At 46.6% G+C, this 18321-nt stretch overlaps 1 protein-coding gene across 7 annotated transcripts in view; it reads right to left on the bottom strand.

The window, feature by feature from the left end:
• The window catches only part of LOC135913718 (prominin-like protein), a 59008-nt gene that overhangs the window by 8681 nt on the left and 32006 nt on the right, over nt 1-18321 (bottom strand). For 5 of the 7 annotated variants that reach the window (XM_065446316.2, XM_065446317.1, XM_065446318.1 and 2 more), the window contains exons 12-20: nt 15996-16786; nt 14367-14447; nt 13412-13489; nt 12306-12371; nt 11055-11192; nt 9339-9428; nt 8768-8904; nt 6027-6080; nt 2111-2179 (exon numbers count right to left, since the gene is read on the bottom strand). In XM_065446316.2, coding sequence (XP_065302388.1) covers nt 2111-2179; nt 6027-6080; nt 8768-8904; nt 9339-9428; nt 11055-11192; nt 12306-12371; nt 13412-13489; nt 14367-14447; nt 15996-16786 — 1504 coding nt within the window. The remainder of the gene's footprint in view (nt 1-2110; nt 2180-6026; nt 6081-8767; nt 8905-9338; nt 9429-11054; nt 11193-12305; nt 12372-13411; nt 13490-14366; nt 14448-15995; nt 16787-18321) is intronic. The other 2 variants (XM_065446322.2, XM_065446321.2) reach the window with 2 other exon arrangements.

Genomic DNA, 18321 nt, shown 5'->3' with positions numbered 1-18321 from the left:
AACACGATCGTCTATTCCACATTTGGAAGTAAGCGCAAGCACAGAATGCTTTACGTCATCGTCACCTTATCACTGTTCTTACATACTTGCAGGGTCTCGTCACTTCCACAGTCACCTTACTCACTGCCATAGAGCACTACTTGCATCAGCATCTTTTTTTTTTTTAAAGGGTCCCTCACCAGGTCCGACCATTTTGAGCCGACAAGCGCAATGCATACAATGCACGCTAACGATCGTGCCTCCTAAGTATTACATCACCACGCGCTGCGAAAAGAGCTAAAATTTCAACCCAAACACTGTTTGCCCTTCTCCTCACAGGTGCCACACTCCAGGCCGGTGAGTCGACGCATATCACGCAAGTGCGCCTACATACATGGCTGCGCTGTGACCTTGCTCATAGTGACACACGACATCGAGAATTATTCAAGGCAACATCTGTTATTTGTGCAATCTGGTGCTTCAATAGGCAAATTAAAGTTTAGAGAAATAATAAAACACACGAACCAAATGTCTGCGTGTTTTTGTTTTACTTAGTATCGCAGCAAGAGAGATGTACTTCCGTTTCGTCTGCATGTTCTCACGTCCAGTCGCACACGCGGACAACGAAACTACGTCGTTTTCTACCAAGTTCCCACGCGCGATCATGCTCTGTGGTCAGCTTGTGTCTGCCTCAGTGTTCATGTACCATTGCTTTATAACACTAGTCGGATGTTCCCGTGCACAGGGCACAAAATTATGTGCTGTGCAAAATGAGACAAATGCAATAGCTCACAGGCGACACCATCAGCGGAAGTGCGCCGCACAGCAAAAAATGGAGGAAAAAGAATAATGCGGGGCTTGCGGGACTTGGCCATGTCTCAGGGAGACATGGCCAAGACGGGTTAGCAAGAATGATTCTGCTAGGCTGAAACTTGATTCACACACCACCACTTATAAGCAATGCTACGAGAATGATCCCTTCTCCTGCACAGCGTTCAGGTCCGGAATTTTAAGTGAGAAACCACAACCCACAATAACCACATAAGGACCTCACTCAGCCCCAAAAGAGAAACCAGTATGCAGTTAACAGCATCTCACAACAGCAAGAGCTATTAGTCGTCATGAAAGGCCAACGGCATGCAAAAGCTTCAGTTCCAATGCATCACCCATGCCTAAAGCACTTAAATATGTAGTACGACAGGATAGAGAACAGCACTACTTCACCAGACATATCCGAGGAAGGGTGGCAGCTTGCGGCAGCAAACACAGCAAACAGAGAACACACAGAAAGACAGAGGACCAGAGCTGGGAAGAATTAGAGAAGGTCCTTGTTTAGGTGAAATTGATGGTCAACTTTAGCAATGCCCAAGATAATGCAAGTTTGAAGCAGAATACGCTAGGAACCATGCAGGCAGACGACTTAATGACAACAAGAGATGAAAGTAAAGTCAGAGACTGATGATTACAGAGACAGGTGAAATTACACAAAGTTGAAGTGGAAGTCGAGCTACACAGAGGGAAGACTTAGGAAACGCACAAAACAGCACAAGTTTGAAGCAGAGCACAGACCTGCTTGCTGACAACATCATACGAGATCAAAGGTCAAGCAACACAAGTTTCAAGCAGAAGAACGGAACCACGCGTACAGATGAATTTGTTAACAATACCAGACGAGACCAAAGCCAAGCATAGAAGACTTCACAGAAGACACGTGTGAAGGGAAGACAAGGCTGAAGCAGAAGACCAGAGCCAGATGGACAGACAGACTTGATGACAACACCGGGCAAGACCAAAGTCAGAGACAGATGACTACACGGAGACATGCAAAAGGACACAAGGTCCAAACAGAAGACATGAGGCAACATGGACAGCTGGACTTTTGACAACATCAGACGAGACCAAAGCCAGAGATAGATGACATCACAGAGACACGTGAAAGAAAACAAAGACGAAGCAGAAGCCAGGGGGCCACGACGGACAGACAGACAAGCTTGCCGAGAATGCCAGACAAGAGACCAAAGCCAAAGAAGAGGGGCAGGACCCCCCCCTAGGAAAACAACCACCCTTGAAAGACAGACGTACAGAAAGACAGTGACAGGAAGAGAGAGAGAGAGCTTATATAATCACAAACCCACGCTGGTAGGGATGGTTATCGTAGCCCCTATTGTCTCGTCCGTTTTGCTGGGGTAGCTTTTTCAGCCTGCAAACAGAGGTGCCAAGGCACGGGGGGAAGAAGACCCATCTAAGCATGCAGCATGCAAACAGTGGAAAAAAAAAAGAAAGAACCGGCAAGTTCCGCAGAAGCATTTCAAGAAGAAGCAAGGAGGTACTCTGGGGCACTCGGGAGATTTCTATAATTCGCACAGAAAATAAGATAATGCAAAACAAATAGCAAATGTCCTGCTGGCCAGGCACCAGTGAGCACTTCTAGTCATCTACAAGGTGTTTTCCATTTCCAATTGTAGCCTGTGGTATAACAAACACTGATCGGGCTAGCTTTGTACAGGTCCAAGGTTATACAGTCGCCGACCAATTTTCCGGACTCCAAAAATTCGGACATGCCCGATTATTCGGTCAGCTTCGCGGCACCGCCATTCTCCCCATAAACCATAATGTATAACAACTGCCGAAATTTTGGACACCTTGCAACCTCTCGTCTGATTTTTCAGACATTCCTTGAGCCAACTCGGTCGAGAGCACCATGCACCGACTCTGACCGGTGCATGGTTCGACTTGCTGAATGCCATTTTTGTTTTGAACGGAGCTTCCTTGCTGCCCCACGAAGTGGCGCTACTGGAAATCCCCGCTCATCATCATCGTTTCTGCCTGGTTAGATAGGGTGGCTCTGCAGCAGTTCCAGTTTCAGCTTAGTAAGCCGTGTCAAGACAATCGAACAGCTGATTTGTTTTTTTTGCGCAAGACGCTGCGAGCAGGCCGCGTTTTTCATTTGTGCGACTGGTGTCTGCACAGTGGTGTTTGCTTTGTGTGCTGTGTCGAGGTTTCGGTGATCCAACGCGGCATACGTAAACATTGCGTCAAGGGTCTAATGGCGCTGACAGTGCCCGCGCAGACTGCGCTGGGGAATGCCGGCAAGCGGGTGCCGGGAGGCCTAAGACTTGTCGCCTTCCGATGTGCTCCCTACTGATGCGGAAAATGTTCTGCCGAGACCTGTGCAGTGGTTGCATTGTGATTCCGGACACCATCTCATTTGACAGTTTCATAGGTGCTGACACTGCTGTATTGACATGCGCAGAACTCGACGATGGCAAGATCATTCGTCAGGTTTCTGCTGCACCGCCGGACGATGACTCCGAGTCAGAAGATGACGCACCATGTGCTACGCTGCCGTTGCATGCGGAGTGTGTACAAGCAGTGATTGTGCTTTCAGCCGCTAATAGTGACCGTACGACCCTCTCCGAGATTCAGGCTTATCTGATTGCACGTAAATGGAACAGCGTGCAACGGCGCATTCACGATTTCTTCCAAGCCTACTGCCGAGCCCAAATAAGTGCGTGGAAATAAAGGATTTTTTTTTTTCTTAATCTGCTTTTTTGGACACCTGTTTATTCGGACATTTTCGCAGTCCCCGTGAGGTCCGAATAAACGGTCGGCGACTGTAGTTGGCACATAACAGACAAGAAGGCAAGAAACAGACGACACAGGCACTTGTGTCATCTGTCTATTGCTTTCTACTACCTATGTTTCGCCCTGCCTATAGCTATGGCAGAACCCCCTGCCTTCCAATTAATTGGAGCAAAAGCATACTTTCTGTATTAGACATACCTATTGGTTGTGACTTGAATGTCAACATACCCTATGGAAAGGAAGCAAGCTATATCCAGGAGTGAAACTTGACAGGACTGCTTAGAGCTAGCAAACAACACGCACTACTTGGGTGGAATTAAATTGTAGCTCCCAGAGCCGCCACTGCATCGATGGCAATGTTCTTGGCATTTTACACTGACAGAGTGCAACGCCTTGGCCCCTTGGCCTCCTTCCTGGAAAGATTTAGGTGCAGCTACCATTAACAGATGTGCCCAGTTTTAGGCTGCCTTGGCTACTAACCATACAGGCATTAACATGCGCCAGAGAATTCACTGTTCCTACGTCAGCATGTGAAGCTCGTAATACGCACTGCACTCCGCTAAGTTATAGAAATGCTAAGTTGAAAAGTGCGATCACTAACTATACATCACTGTGCATGGTCAGACTCGCCACACATTCATTACACAGTGCCAGTCATCACCGGTTTTCATTGCGTGGCCTAGCTAAATGTGAATTCCCCTACGGTAAGCACTTATTCCAATACGGCTCACAACAACGGCATTCTGCCATAATACGTTTTTCTTCCCACGAGTCTCGTACGACAATCCTGCATGGCCTTCTGTTATAAAACCGATCGCAATCCTCTGCCAATGCCTGCACCAACCACGAAATTTTGCTACACAAGAAATTTCAATGGCGTCCCATGCGTCTGCGCGAACAAAGACAAAAAATGTTTTTTAAAGACAGTCAAATTGAGCACCATCGCATCCAAGCATGCACAGGCTTGAAAGGGTAAAAACAGCTTCTGAGAATGAAACATGACACAGTTGCCAACCGATAATTCAGACTCGACGGGGACCGTCAGAACGTCCGAATAGCCCGGAAGTCCGAAATACCAAATTTGCCCAATAATATGCGATCTTATTGCACAAGTGGCCAAAATAGGCGTGCCGTATTCTAGGCTCGTCAATGTTGGAGATGGCTCCAATTTCGCCTGACTAGCGCAAGACACAATGGCCTCTGCGAACGACGACATTCTTGTCACAGTGACAAGCGTGCTATCTGTTGCCCTACCAACGACGTAGCCACATTAAATTTTTTTTTTTCAGGGGAGGGGGGCATGAACTTGATGGGGGAGGGGGAGGAGGGAAGGCTGGGCAGGTCGCATACTAACAAATTTCTGGGAGGAGAGGGGGGGGGGGGGGGGAATGCACGTGTCTGGTCAAGCTTTGGACCAGACATTCAATAGTCACAATTTTATAGCAATGCCTCTTGTTGCTATTCCTTTTCACGCTTTTCGTTCTTTTTCAGTGGTCAGAGCGACATTCTGCATGCGTTATGAACGGATCAGCCAGCTATGAACAGTAGATGATAAAAGTGGCATAGAATTGAGCGGGAAGCAACGCCACAAAATTGCAGCCTGTATTTTGACCACTGTCATGCTGGCGCTACAGATACATGAAACTGCTGTCAATGCTAGCAACAATTTCTTGTTGGCGACTATTAGATCGACTAGGCTTAGCAAGTTACGTTGTTGCAGAGCAATGGTGACGTGGTCAGCATGCCGACGACGTCTCAAATAGAATATATTGCTACTATTTCTGCTTGACTCCGTGGGGATATTATAGCACACGGTCTTGTAGTCGGAGTTCCGAATTATTGCACAACGTGCCTGTAAGATGTCCGAAATTTCAGTCGTTCTCATACATTAAGTATATGGTGCGGTGCCGTGAGACTGCCTGAATAATCGAGCATGTTCGCATTATTGGTGACCAAATAATTGGCAGTCGACTATACATGAAACAAACAAGTGTTCTACCAGAACCAACTAGCATAATAATTAAATTCTGGAATTTTATGTGCCAAAACCACAATCCGTTTACAAGACACACCATATCTGTATTAATTTAGGCCACTTGGGGTTCTTTAACGTGCACCCAATGCCCCGCACGCAGGTGTTTTTGCATTTCGCCCCCGTAGGAATGGGGCGGCCGCCGCCGGGATTTGAACCCACAACCTCGGACTTAACAGAGGAACACCAAAGCCACTGCGCCACCATGGCGGGTCGGAGACAACTAGAAGTACTCAGTGCTGGGAGACTAGAGTACCTCAATAAAGTTGAAAAGACATTCAAGTGAAACAAAAGAATGACTAGTTGCGTGCAGTGTGCGGGCGCAGTTGAGGCAGTAAGCCTTAAACGGTGCTAGAAACTGTTAGTAAAAGCAGGGGCAGGGACAATCCTCCTTGGGAGTGCCAAGTCCAGGGGTGGACACGCAGCTTACCGTGCAAGCGGGATAGTGTCACTGTCCATGTAGCTGCCTCCAGACACGTGTTCCCTGAGCAGATAAAAGAACAGAGAAACAGATTTATAATCCTAGCCGACAGGGACATAGAAGCCAATCCCTCCCCCATCATGAAAATTTGAGAGGTCAACATGCAAGTCGGTATGCTTGAAACTGGGAACGTTACCAAGACTGCATGCATTTTGCAATTGTTTCTTCATTGACACATTCCTTCTTTGTTGGTACTGCACTGTGGTTGAGCACTTGTTTTCCAAGGGTTGACACAGAGTACCATAGCTGGTCCACTGTCAATCATGTTCTCTGCCAACTGTTCCCGCTACGACAAATCATGCCGATTCTCCAGTGTGCTTCGAGCAGACTTTGACGGTCGGCGTCTTGCCAAACTGAATGCCTTGCAAGCCTGGCTTTACAGCCAACCAGCCCAGACAGTCACACAAGTTTACAACACATGAAGGCAACAGACTGGAGTGCCCGACTGTAGACACGCTGTACCTCGTGTAGTGTGCGATTGATCCAGGCTACAGTGCAGATATACTCTTTAGGCGTGTACGGAGCACCTTACAGGAAGGCCTGCTGATGTCCCCTATTTCAAAACAGTGCCATGAAATGACTCTCCGATCACAGGTCCGTCACGCGAGAGGCGTCGATGCCTTTTTTAGGAAAGTGTCCGATGTTCTCGAGTTGTTTTCTATGCGCTCTTGCTTTATGCAACAAATAAAATTACGTGACTGTGTTCCTTCTTAGCACCTTCATTGTCCGAGCATGGTTTCATGCGAAAAAGAATTCCATATTTCAGGAGCTACTCAAGCGACATAGTTCCGGTACGCTACTCAGATGCATCCCGCAAGCAATCGTGTAATAGCGCCCAGCCTCTGACGAGACAGAAACATTTGCGTCAGTCCTGTGCGTGATATGCAAGCGATAAGCCCGCCAGTTGCCATGGCGACGAGACCATTTTCTTTCATCCTACTTTTCGCTAGTCTGTTGTGCCGATTTCTCACCCGTAGGGGGGGGGAGGGGGTCTGTGCATTCTCGGACTATCACTTCTGAGGTCACAATATGGCACCAGCTGTCAATCAAGGCCAAAGGCCTGACAGCCCACGCTACGGCCACCATCTCACGTCCCACAAACAAGCCCACAACGGTGGCAAGTTGATGTTTTTGTTATTGTTGCACTTTCTTTCACTGAGCCACAGATTACGTGCTACACACAGTGAAGATTTTGACAGCAATCAGGTCAATGGCAATGCGCCCATGCCATTTGAAACGGCTGACCGACAAATAAAATGGCAGACATAATGCGTTTCCGGCGCAAGTGATCACTTCCAGCCCTTTGCTGCTGTTGTAAACAAACATGGCGGCGGCCTCTTAAGTGTGCTGTGACGATTTTTCACACAGGTGGGGAGAAAATGATATTGGGTCTAATGTGTTGGGAAATATTGTTGATGCAGGATTTCAGATTTGTGACGGTTTGTTGAGAGATATGAAATGTATTGAATCCTATGGCCGTTCGCTGAATATAAAAGAACATTTTGTTGGGGCAAGCATTTACTCGTATTGGGCTTTCGTTATCGACTGTACAGCTATAGAACTTGTGAACTTCAGGTCTCGTCAAATCACGTTAATTAATATTTGCCTGCGGCATACTATGTTTTCGTCTCGAGCGCAAGAAATGCACCGTGGTCACTGGTCACAGAAACGTGTTGCTCCACTCGTTTGGTGGGAAATAGGTTCAAATTAGCGATGCCTTCCATTTTCTAACATCAAATTATGACGCTTGCATGTTACACAGAATTACATGGTGAATGCGTATGTCTTCCTTTCATGCATGAACACTATTTTTTGATTGAGAATGCGCGCAGCGACAGAAGTCTCGCTAGCCTTTGTAACATTGGCTGCTATGTATGAAACAAGGCATAGTTAACTTCCCTGTTGCGGATCAAGTCACTCTGCAGCAGACCCGTGTTCCCGTGCTGCACTGTCGACTTGGGGCTCATTCACAAGGGCAACTCGCAGAGGTCACGCGACTAAGTTGGTCGCAAATAGTCACAAATGGTCGCTTTGGTTGAAAAGCGAACGTCTTGGGTCAGTTATTAGCCGCTTCTGATTTTTCAGACACGTGACTGCAGTCCCAAAGCTACTGAACCATCCAGTGGCGCGAGAATGGGACACGCTGAACGGTCATGTTACATAACGATGGTGGTGCGAGACGACGTGAGTGGCATCAATCGAGAGACATTTGTGTGTGGCTACGGGCAGGTAGTGCTTACTGGCATGAACAAGCAGTCGTCACAAGTCCCTCTTTAGTCAGCAGCTGCAGCCGATCACGTGACCTCTGTCAATCGCCATTTAGTTTCCTTCGATCACATTTGTATCTGCTGTATACAAGCGTCATCAGGGGTCTTGCTTGAGGATATACGCATGCTCCTCCGAATGCCCAGTGGTATTCATCATTACACTTTCTTTGATTAAAAGAAATGCAAATGACACTTTGCAAAACACAAGCGGAGAAAAAAAAGATTACATGCACTTTAACTGCTCTGCAATACGTTACACGGCGACGTAAAGGCAACTTGTATGTCACTGTCATTGCCTGTGCAATTCTCACGTGACAAAAATGCAAATAAAAGATAAAATCATTGCAATACACACCATCTGATTTCAGGAAGCTTTACGCAAGCAGCACACACACACACACACCGGAACAAGACGGTACTTACGAGTCTACGGGACTCAGTGGGTCCAGGTACAAGGTTGCCGGGTCCACTCTGGCGTACAACGAAGCTAGGCACAGAGCAAACATGACGGCTGGAATGCCCACAACCAGGAATGCGGCAACACTGAACCAGTAGCCATTCTGAAAAAGCCAAGCCACGATTTATGAGATTCATATGACTTATAAAAAAAAAAAAAACTTAAGTGCAATGAGTAGGCTATCAATAAGAAATAATGCGGAAAGGAAAAAGAAATTGTGGTACCAAAATGTGCAATAACGGAGAGTATTCAAATGGGATAATATGTGAACACAAGTGCGTGTCATTGGCAGAGGAGGAAAAAAAAAACAAGCCATGAAGAAAGGTGGATCTATCATTTGATTTACCTCTCCATAAAAAGTTTTGCTGCATTTATTTTCCTTACAAATCAACCTCACTTAAGATTGTACTGATTACATGTTCATACAAAACCAAATTTTGCACTAAAACTGAAATGAACGCAGCAAAAACGCAACTGCAAATGACAGAATAGAGGAACACAAATGCTGCTATGTGTTACAAACGAGAAGTCCCTTACCAGTGGCAAAAGGACATCGTCGCAGACGGAGCTCACAGCAGCGTTGTAGACTCCGTACAGAGCCCTGCAGTCTCCAACATTTTCTTCCACCTAAATGTCAAAACGTGGTAAAATATACAAGATGTCAACTGACAGAACGACCAACGACAGATAAACTGGCAAACAAAATGGAAACAGAAAGTCCAATCGAAACACGCCTAATGATTCGAATCTTAAGAAGACAAGCCAGGTCATCAACAAACTCCTGGAATACTTGGCAATCACCCAGAACAAATCTCAGACACCTAGCAGGCCCAATTCGTTATAACATCCTTATATTTGATATTCATCATAAGCATACTGTAAATGTACGCTCCCCAATCACTGCGCCTGAGAAGCTATTACTTTGCCTTATGTTACTTTCCCAACTCTTCTGGGCACGAGATTGCTGGCTACTCACCCTTTTATCTTGTCTATGGACACAAGCCTTTCTCTGCCCTTCATTACTTGGACTTCCCGCTGCTCTAAGCTCATACACCGCTTACATTCGTGAATGACAGCGCAAGCCGACGCAGCTCATCAGATCACTTGCGAGCAGCGAGTAGCATTTCCAGGCTCCCCCAAAAACCCTGTAGGATCGTCTCCACAGTGATGTCTATTACTCACCAGGTTCCCGGCTGCTACATTTGTTAAGAAGCGATATGGGAAATAAACGTTTTCTACTCACTTCCGTACATCCACTAATTGGTTATACTTGTTTGCCGCACTACAGTGTTCGGCTGTGTTTTAATTAAATTGTGGGATTTCACGTTCCAAGAATGCGCACCGAGATGCGAGGTACGCTGTAGTGAAGGGCGCAGGATTCACTTTGGCCACCCGGGTTCCCTTAACGCACACCTAAGTCTCGATACGTGGGCGTTTCTGCATTCTGCCTGCCATCAAAATGAGACTGCTGAAGCTGGGATCGAACCTACGACCTTGCGCACAGCGACCCAACGTCACAGACGTCTGAGCCAATCCACTGGGTGACTGTATTTTGTGGGGATGCGCGACTCTCGCGCGTCCCCTGATGTTTTTCCCGCATAGCACGTCTCCTGTAATCCCGCTTCGCCGCGTGGCCTGCGTGACGCCGCGGCGGTCAGAGCGGTACAAGCATGGTGCGAGAGATGGCGCGAGTGTCGCGACGCTGCGCGGTTACGTGGGTGCGGGAAAGACAAGGCGCTCTCTCGTGGGGTTCGAGACAGCAAGTGGGACGGACGTGCCGTGCCGCACGTGCAGCGACCCTCTTTCCCGGCGGATCGGCGCACGGCGGGGACGTCTCCCGTGTGCGCGCCGACCCATGCTTCTGCGAGACCGCCTCGCGTGGCCGCCCTCGAACGCGCCACGATTCGCGTGACTATACACGCGAACGACCAGGCGTTGGGATCCAGCATGGGGCGAACATATTCGCTCGCTTCCGGTCGCGGTGAGTCGGACTTCTAGATTTGTCGCGCGCCCATCGGCATGTTTTGCGGATAGCAACTCGGCTAGTGGGCATTGATCTATGAAAGGTGCAATAAATGCCCTTGTGATTGTTTGCACTACTGTGTTGTCGTTCCCTTGTCCCAAGAGTACGGAGGACATCTCCCACAATTTCAACGAGGCAAACTGGAGCCGAGCCAAACGAGAGAGTTTTACTGCCCGGTGTCGCTCTGCGGTAGCAAAACGTCGTGCAACGCCAAGCGAATGTAGACGCACCCCTCTCCTGGTGTGGTTCAGGTACTCGTTCACCATTTCGAGAAACTTGTCCTTGTATTTTCTCGCCGACTCGATGGTCCTCGCAACGTCCTGCTTCAGCTGGCTTTTGGCGTCCTGGATTATCTTGTAAGCGTACTCCTGAAACAGGTGGAAAGTGATTTTGCTGCAGGCGCCTGCCGCTCCCAGCAAGTGACAACTGGGCAAGCTGGCACACGTCGATGTGAAGGAGAAACTAGCAAAATTAAGTGATAACACGACTGCACCCAGTTCACTTCCTCGACAAGCTATATAAATGAACACTGAACAGCAACATGAAGTCTAGCTTTCTCTCACAAATGGAATAAAATTAATTTAAATCGGCCTAGTGCTTGATTAATGGGAGCATTTTTGCAGTTTTTCACAGAGACCGAAACTATAACGTCTTCACATTTATTTCTGACCATAAAGAGTATATTGGTATGAAAAAACAGTGAAATGAAAATTGAGTAAAAGATTAATTGTGTGTTGTTTTCTCACTCAAGTCTTGTCCCTTAGTTGCTCTGCGCAACAGTGTTAAGCTGCATTTGTGGTTTGTCGCGTGCAGTTTGGCACGTCGAGTGTTGGTTGCTTCACGAGTGAAATAACAAAACACTCCTGAGTGACTTCTTTCGATTGCTATTATGGATGTTTGTTGCTCAGGATCGACAGGCAGCTTCAAATGGCACCAACTCAACCTGCATTATCAGCGCTGACAAGAGTGGCGTTTAACTGAGGGAGGCCGTCAGACATCGATTGCTGCGAAGAATCTTGTGACCATCTGGCTATAGAAGCCCAGCTGATGACCTCTGTGTATTGTCCACAGATGGAGATTCGGTGCATACATAGACCGCACTTTCATCTATTTGTAGTGACAGCATGACAATGGTAAAAATATAGACTGACCAGGTTGCATACAAGCATATGTCCATGCGAGGATGTAATGGAGAGCATTTTTTTTTGGCTACTTAGTTCATTTCTGATGAATCCAATATTTCGAACTCCTAATTATTCGATCTTTCAAGCAGTCTTTTCAGCAACTGAATTATCAGTCGGTGACCAACTGCGAAAATAAATGCGATGCCTGTCTCACCAATGTAACAGGCTCCAAATGATTAAAGGATAAAATATGGAAAAGGGGGCAGAAAAATACATCTACTATGAAGAAATGCCAAACATGCGAGTGCCTAACATGCCATAGCAACGCACAGCTTTTTGAACATGCATGTTACTCACATTCAGGTCTGTGCCATTTATGGCTAGAAGGCTTTCCACACGTCCAATGGATGGCACCACTACCCCCTGCAAACAAGAGCACACACACGCAAATTTTGTTGTAGTACACTAGAATCAATGACGTGAAAAAGTGTGATTAGGTGTTTAAAGGCCTACTGCAATTAAACTTTGGACAGTTTAGAAAGCATACCTTTAGATGTTGTAGATATAACACAGGCTCTGCACAGAATTTTGCCTTTAAGATATGAGTGGATGCTTAGGAACAGAGAAGTGCAGCATGTTTAATTCAAATTGGTCTACTGGTTGTCTAATCAAAACGCATCTGTGTTTCACGCATTTTGAATACAAGAAATCGGAGCTGCTCGAGGTCAATGCTGCCTCTTAACTAACCTTTGACCTCTTCCAGACGAGCTAGGCACGTCCAAGTGTCTTACCCACCAGCTACTTCTGAAGAGCTAGGCTAGTCCGTGGTAAAGGCAAATTTATCTCACCAAGGACAATGTGGGCATATACAGAGGTCTACGTCTCAGTTTTCTGGTCACAGATGGCAGTGCAACAGTTTCAAAATCTCGACAGAAGCATTTTGTTCAGGTTAACAACAAGAAAAAATACTGCCGTCGTTGGGCTGCACATGTAGTGGTCGAATCTTTCCGCGAGGAAACTGCCAGAAACAGGTAATTATTCATTGCACCAGGTAGTCCGCTGCGTCACGACTCTCGCAGGGGCACGGAAGTCGTGTTCTGGACGTTAACTTTAAAATAAGTTTATTCGTGTTGAAAAAGCCAACCTCAAGCACTGCAGTGAAGGCAGCCTTTTCTAGCACTAAAAATTTGTTTGCATGTTCCCAAAATAAGTATAATTATCCTAAATGTATTTCTGGCATTTAATATGATGAGTCAATCAAGAATTTAAAGAAATTTGTATTTTGGGAGATGTAAAAAAAAAATTATTCTGGATTAAGAAATGTGGAGCAACAGCGAGTGAGGCATCGGGTAAGAGCATGACAAAGCACGTTTACACTTCACTTTTATGCCCTTCTCGCGCAGTTTAAAGCTTTCAGCTCCGGCCTGTTTGACAGTGGCCAGTGGTGTTCATGAAGAACTCACCTTGAGTTGTTCAAGGGTCCCGATGAATCCCTGAAGCTTCTTGAGTTCATCAGTCACGTTGTTCAGGAGCGTCAACACCTTCAAGAAGCCAACCACAGGCAGCACACAAATCAACGCACGATTAAGTGCACACAAAAACCGAAAAGCAAGCTAACCCACTGGGAAAGCAAGAAAGCTCAGCCACGTGTAAATCCCCCAAGAGACCGTCGGCCCACTAACAGGGGTTCCTGTCTTCAGTAGCACAGGTGGAACACTTCGCATTCCATCTAGAATGATTCGAGAAAGTCTAAATTTCTCATTTCTACCTGCAAGTGAATACTTTAGCATTACCCTTAATTGAAGCGCTGGATAAGTCTAGACTGATAAAGCATTCTTTAAAAACTCTAGTTTCATCGAATTTCACGGTAGAGGGTTGATTACTATAACAGAGAATTAAGGCCGAGCTTGTACATTTCGAATCTGGCGACAGAACTCCAGCACAGGTATGTCAGTGCAACGTCATGAACTTACCGTATTTACTCAAAATTGGTCGACCCCTAATATATGGTGAACTCCCCGAGAAAAAAAGTCAGTTCCCACACAGGTCGACCCATATCCTTTTGGAAAAACTGAGAAGAACGTTTAACATGACACACCTTTATTTACTGTAAGCTTGGCTACTAAACCTCACTAGTCGATGCCACAAGCTGCATCCTCGTCGGAACAGCCAAAAAAAAGTCATCCTTGCCGGATGCCTCGCAAGCGTCTTCTGCACTCAAAAAGAAACATCGCCCTTGGTGCCTTTAAGTGCATTGGACACACGTCATTTCTTAATTAAAGCCAGTCTGAATAGTCTCCAGACCGACTTTGCGACACGCGTGACGAAGGAACTCCACTAGTTTAGTACTACTGCAAGCCTCGTTTGCACATGGCTCAAACACAGTGCGAAGAATGAAGCAGCGGGGAGGAAACTCACCTCACCAGTCTTTCCAGACTTGAACTCCTCCATCTTTGTCAACACCTCAGCCAAGTTAAACTTGAGGTGGGAATCATTGACCTACGAGAAGAAAAACAAATCGGCAAGTAAAAAATAAAAGCTGCGACTGCTAACGAGACGGCTACGTATAAGCGCATATTCCGTATTTGCTGCTTGAACGCATGCCAATATACAGGGCTTTTCAAATGTCAGCAGTCAGAATTTTTCAGAACGGGCAGTGAAGTTGATGTGGTTTTAGACACGTAAGCATTTCTGTGCCTACCCAATGAGGAAACCCGTCCGTCCATCCGTCACGTAAGACAATATCCCTTTCAAAACAGGGCCCCCGGCATCTTGCTTCATAAATGACGACAACGCAGGGCAAATGAAGAGATCAGCAGCCGGCACACTCTGTCCCCATCTAGGCAGATCTCGCGCAGCTGCGCCATACGCAGTCGCCTGAACAACGAGAACACCGCAAACAGCTGCTGCTGCCGCAGTACGTCCTTAAAACTTCTTTCTGGGCGAGTTGGTGCATACTTGACTTAAAAATTTTAACTTGTGTTTCGTCCTCGTTACTTTGTGGATGCATGCATTTGTGCTGTTACCATTTTTAAGTCATGCCACAGTACGGTTGGTCATGGTTGATAGCGCTTCGACGCGGATGAATAAGGTGCTAAAAACAGACAACAACAGCTCATAATGAGTGATACGTCATCAGCATGCCTGGAGCCACCACCTGCAGTAGTTTGCTTGCGCCGACACTTCAACTTACGCCGCAACCTGCAGCCGTTCTTGTCGCCGCAGCGCAGTCGGATCAATTTGCATAACACTGATAATGATACCGGGCGGCGTGGAGATGAGCAAGTGCAACAATGCTTATGCATACTTAGACTAATTCCCAGAGGAGTTCCTGCGTGAATTTTTTCCTTCTGTGACAATGGATTGGTAGTGGCAGTAAACATAGATAAATGTGTGATAATGACCAATTACTAAATAACAAAAAAATATATACTAATCAACATGTTAATGAATCACTTCATGGTACACACTTTAATTTCAGAATTTACGCTGCTAAGTGCTTGAGATGTCTGCGCACAAGTGGATATACAAGACATCCTTCCCCAAACTTCCGAATACTAGCGCTCCAGTAAATATTTTCCCTGTCTCTCACCAAATGTGGGACAAAGCTTGTTAGATTAGCACCTCTAAAACATATAAATGCCATGTGCATCTCAAACAATTTCTAACTTTCATAGCACAGCAAACTGCACTGTTCAGGACTGGCGCAGAAAGTTTCGCTAATTTCAGAAGGCCTCTCAACACATAGATACAGTCAACCACAAAAGTTTACAGTGCGCAGGGTCAAGAAAAGCCGAATATCTCTGGAATGCAGATTAGCACGCTGATTTACATCCTGTAACATAGTATGTGGAAACACTAACACTGTCTTGCAGGATTTTACAGGTTGCTGTCACAAGCTGCTTGGAAGTTCAATGTTTTCTCAGGTCCCGCGGTTCATAAAATTTGGCGGTTGACCATACTTCTCACATTACAACCCCTACAGTAAGACCGGCTGTCGCAGCCGTGTACTGAATTTGTAACATTTCGCAAAGCTTCAAACAATACCTTGGTCTTCAAATCTGAAAGGTCCCGTCTGTTAATGTTGAAGCTCCTCAACTGCTCGATCCTGTCATCAACCTCCTTTGGCACAATGTTGTCAACGTTGATGTCATTGATTGTCTTCTCAAAGTCCTTTATGCCCTGGTCGATGTCGATTTGCGCCACATCACCTTCCCCCCAGAGCCAATCGACCGAACCCTTCCCAGCCTGGTCGCCAGCTGCCTGGCGGGTGATATTCATCACCAGCTCCTTGCCGAGCAGCTGAAACAGGCTGTACGACTTGTTGCGGCACTCGCTGAAGCGCACGATGATCTCCTCGATGGTCGTGGCGTTGATCTGCGCCACCTCCTTGCTGGCCGCCTGGGCGACCTGGCCGATGAGCGACCTCGACTGCTCGCTGCCTGGGTCCCGGGCGATGTCGCAGACGCCTCGCTGCCCCATGATTCCCAGGGCCAGGATCAGCGTCGACAGCACCATCGGCACGAAGAATGCCAGCAGGAACAGGACGGCGCCGGTCGTCAGACAGCTCCCGCCGGTCTTGCGGTTGCAGGAGCCCTCGCGGGAGCCGCAGCCGCCCCAAGTGAGGCCAAGCACGTAGCAGGCGAGCACGAACGCGAGCACGCAGGCGATGGCTAGGGTGACATAGCCGTAGTATGCGACGTACTTGTTGGCTTCCTCGAAAGTGTCTCTGATGGACGTCACGTCGAGAACATTCGGGTTGGAGATGAGCTGCAGGTCAAACTTGCTGCTCGTATCCCGGAGCGTTTTTTCGACATCATTGAGTTTCGTGCGGATTTCTGAAGCATGAATGGAAGAACAAGGAAAAGAATTAAGTCCTTGCTTGATTCGACTGAACTATAACACTTCAAAGAAAGGATGACCCTAGGTTTAATCTACACGGTTATGGTGCAAAAGGGATGAAAAGGTGTAAAGAAATAACAGGACAGAGACGAGCGTCATTTGAAACTAAGTTTACTTAAGGGAATGGTTCAATTTTTCAGGAAAGGTTTCGCCATGTGCAAACACATTAGTGCACCAAAATCAAACCAGGTAGCAATGGAAATGAAATTGTCGAAATGCATGTTTGCTCCAACATAACATCAAGTAATTATGCTCTCTGCTGTTCTTACCTGTTCTGTCATATCTTCACATTTTTCAAAGTCTTTTAAACAATAACCAAGTATGAACTAACCAGCACAGCAGTGAATAATGATACATTTATCTACATTATAAGGATAGGCTGTTGGGCAAGGTGGTATGTGGCATTTTAGCACAGGATAGCCAGAAAGGAGGTAAGGATCATAAGAAAAAAAAATGAAACGGAGACAAAGTTGAAGGCATTATGTTGGACTTGTGGGTATTAGGTTGATTCGCAACCGAATTTACTTCTAGAAATTTACCCAACAAGCTAAACGGCAAGGGCCCAACACAGTGAAGTCACTAACTAGTGGTTCGAGTAATGCCAATGTGCCTACAAATTTCAATCGGTTACAGCACAGAAAAGTAAACCAATGTTCAGGGCACCGTGGTGCTGCTGCTACAAGAACGGTTAACATAGACGTCGTTTTTTTTATGTGATTTTCCAGTTGGTGAATGAAGAGAGGAATGCAACTGACCCACAATAAGTAGCAGCCTCGTCAACTGCTGAAGTAAAGTGAAATGGAGCCGAATTAACTCCCTTAAGTTAATCCAAACCATCACTTGCCACAAACCACAGATGCATTGATGAGAAAACGAACTTCACCTTTACAGGTAATACTGCAAAGCCTGTCAACATTGATAAAAGGCAAATCGTACGATGCTTGAGACAAGCTTTCATTCTGACCATTACGATCTATAATGTAACCTGCCGACACAGCTTTTACGTGGCTGCAGTACAGAGATTACTTATTCCCTGATCACCCACACTCGTACTGCAAGCCTTTGTTACAACAATATTGACTTATGCAAATTATCAGTTTGACTGAAGTGCTACGTAATCCCAACCCACATGCGTGCTCTCCAGACCGGCATACTCGAAGCCTGCAAGCAGTGGGTTCCGCTTGTTATGAAGGACAAACTGGCAAAAATTCCGAATCTTGAGGTGCCCTCAAGGCGGCCTGCACAAGTCCACACCTCCAGCCCTACCATGAGAGGCAGAGAAAAATACAGAGTTGCATAGAATAATTACTAGTCGCAACTCTGGCGCTACTGTCAACGGGAGCTTCTAGCAGGGTGGTTCGGCTAGCATGGGAATGATGGTTAGTACATCGATTTGCCTAATCTTCGTCCTCCTGGCTTCAAACAGCTTCACAACTTTGTAAACTCACCATTTCAAACCAAAGTACTGTGC

This window comes from Dermacentor albipictus, chromosome 8, assembly GCF_038994185.2.
Source record: "Dermacentor albipictus isolate Rhodes 1998 colony chromosome 8, USDA_Dalb.pri_finalv2, whole genome shotgun sequence".
In the NCBI taxonomy this organism is placed as follows: domain Eukaryota; kingdom Metazoa; phylum Arthropoda; class Arachnida; order Ixodida; family Ixodidae; genus Dermacentor; species Dermacentor albipictus.
This window is presented reverse-complemented; position numbering and strand designations above follow the sequence as displayed.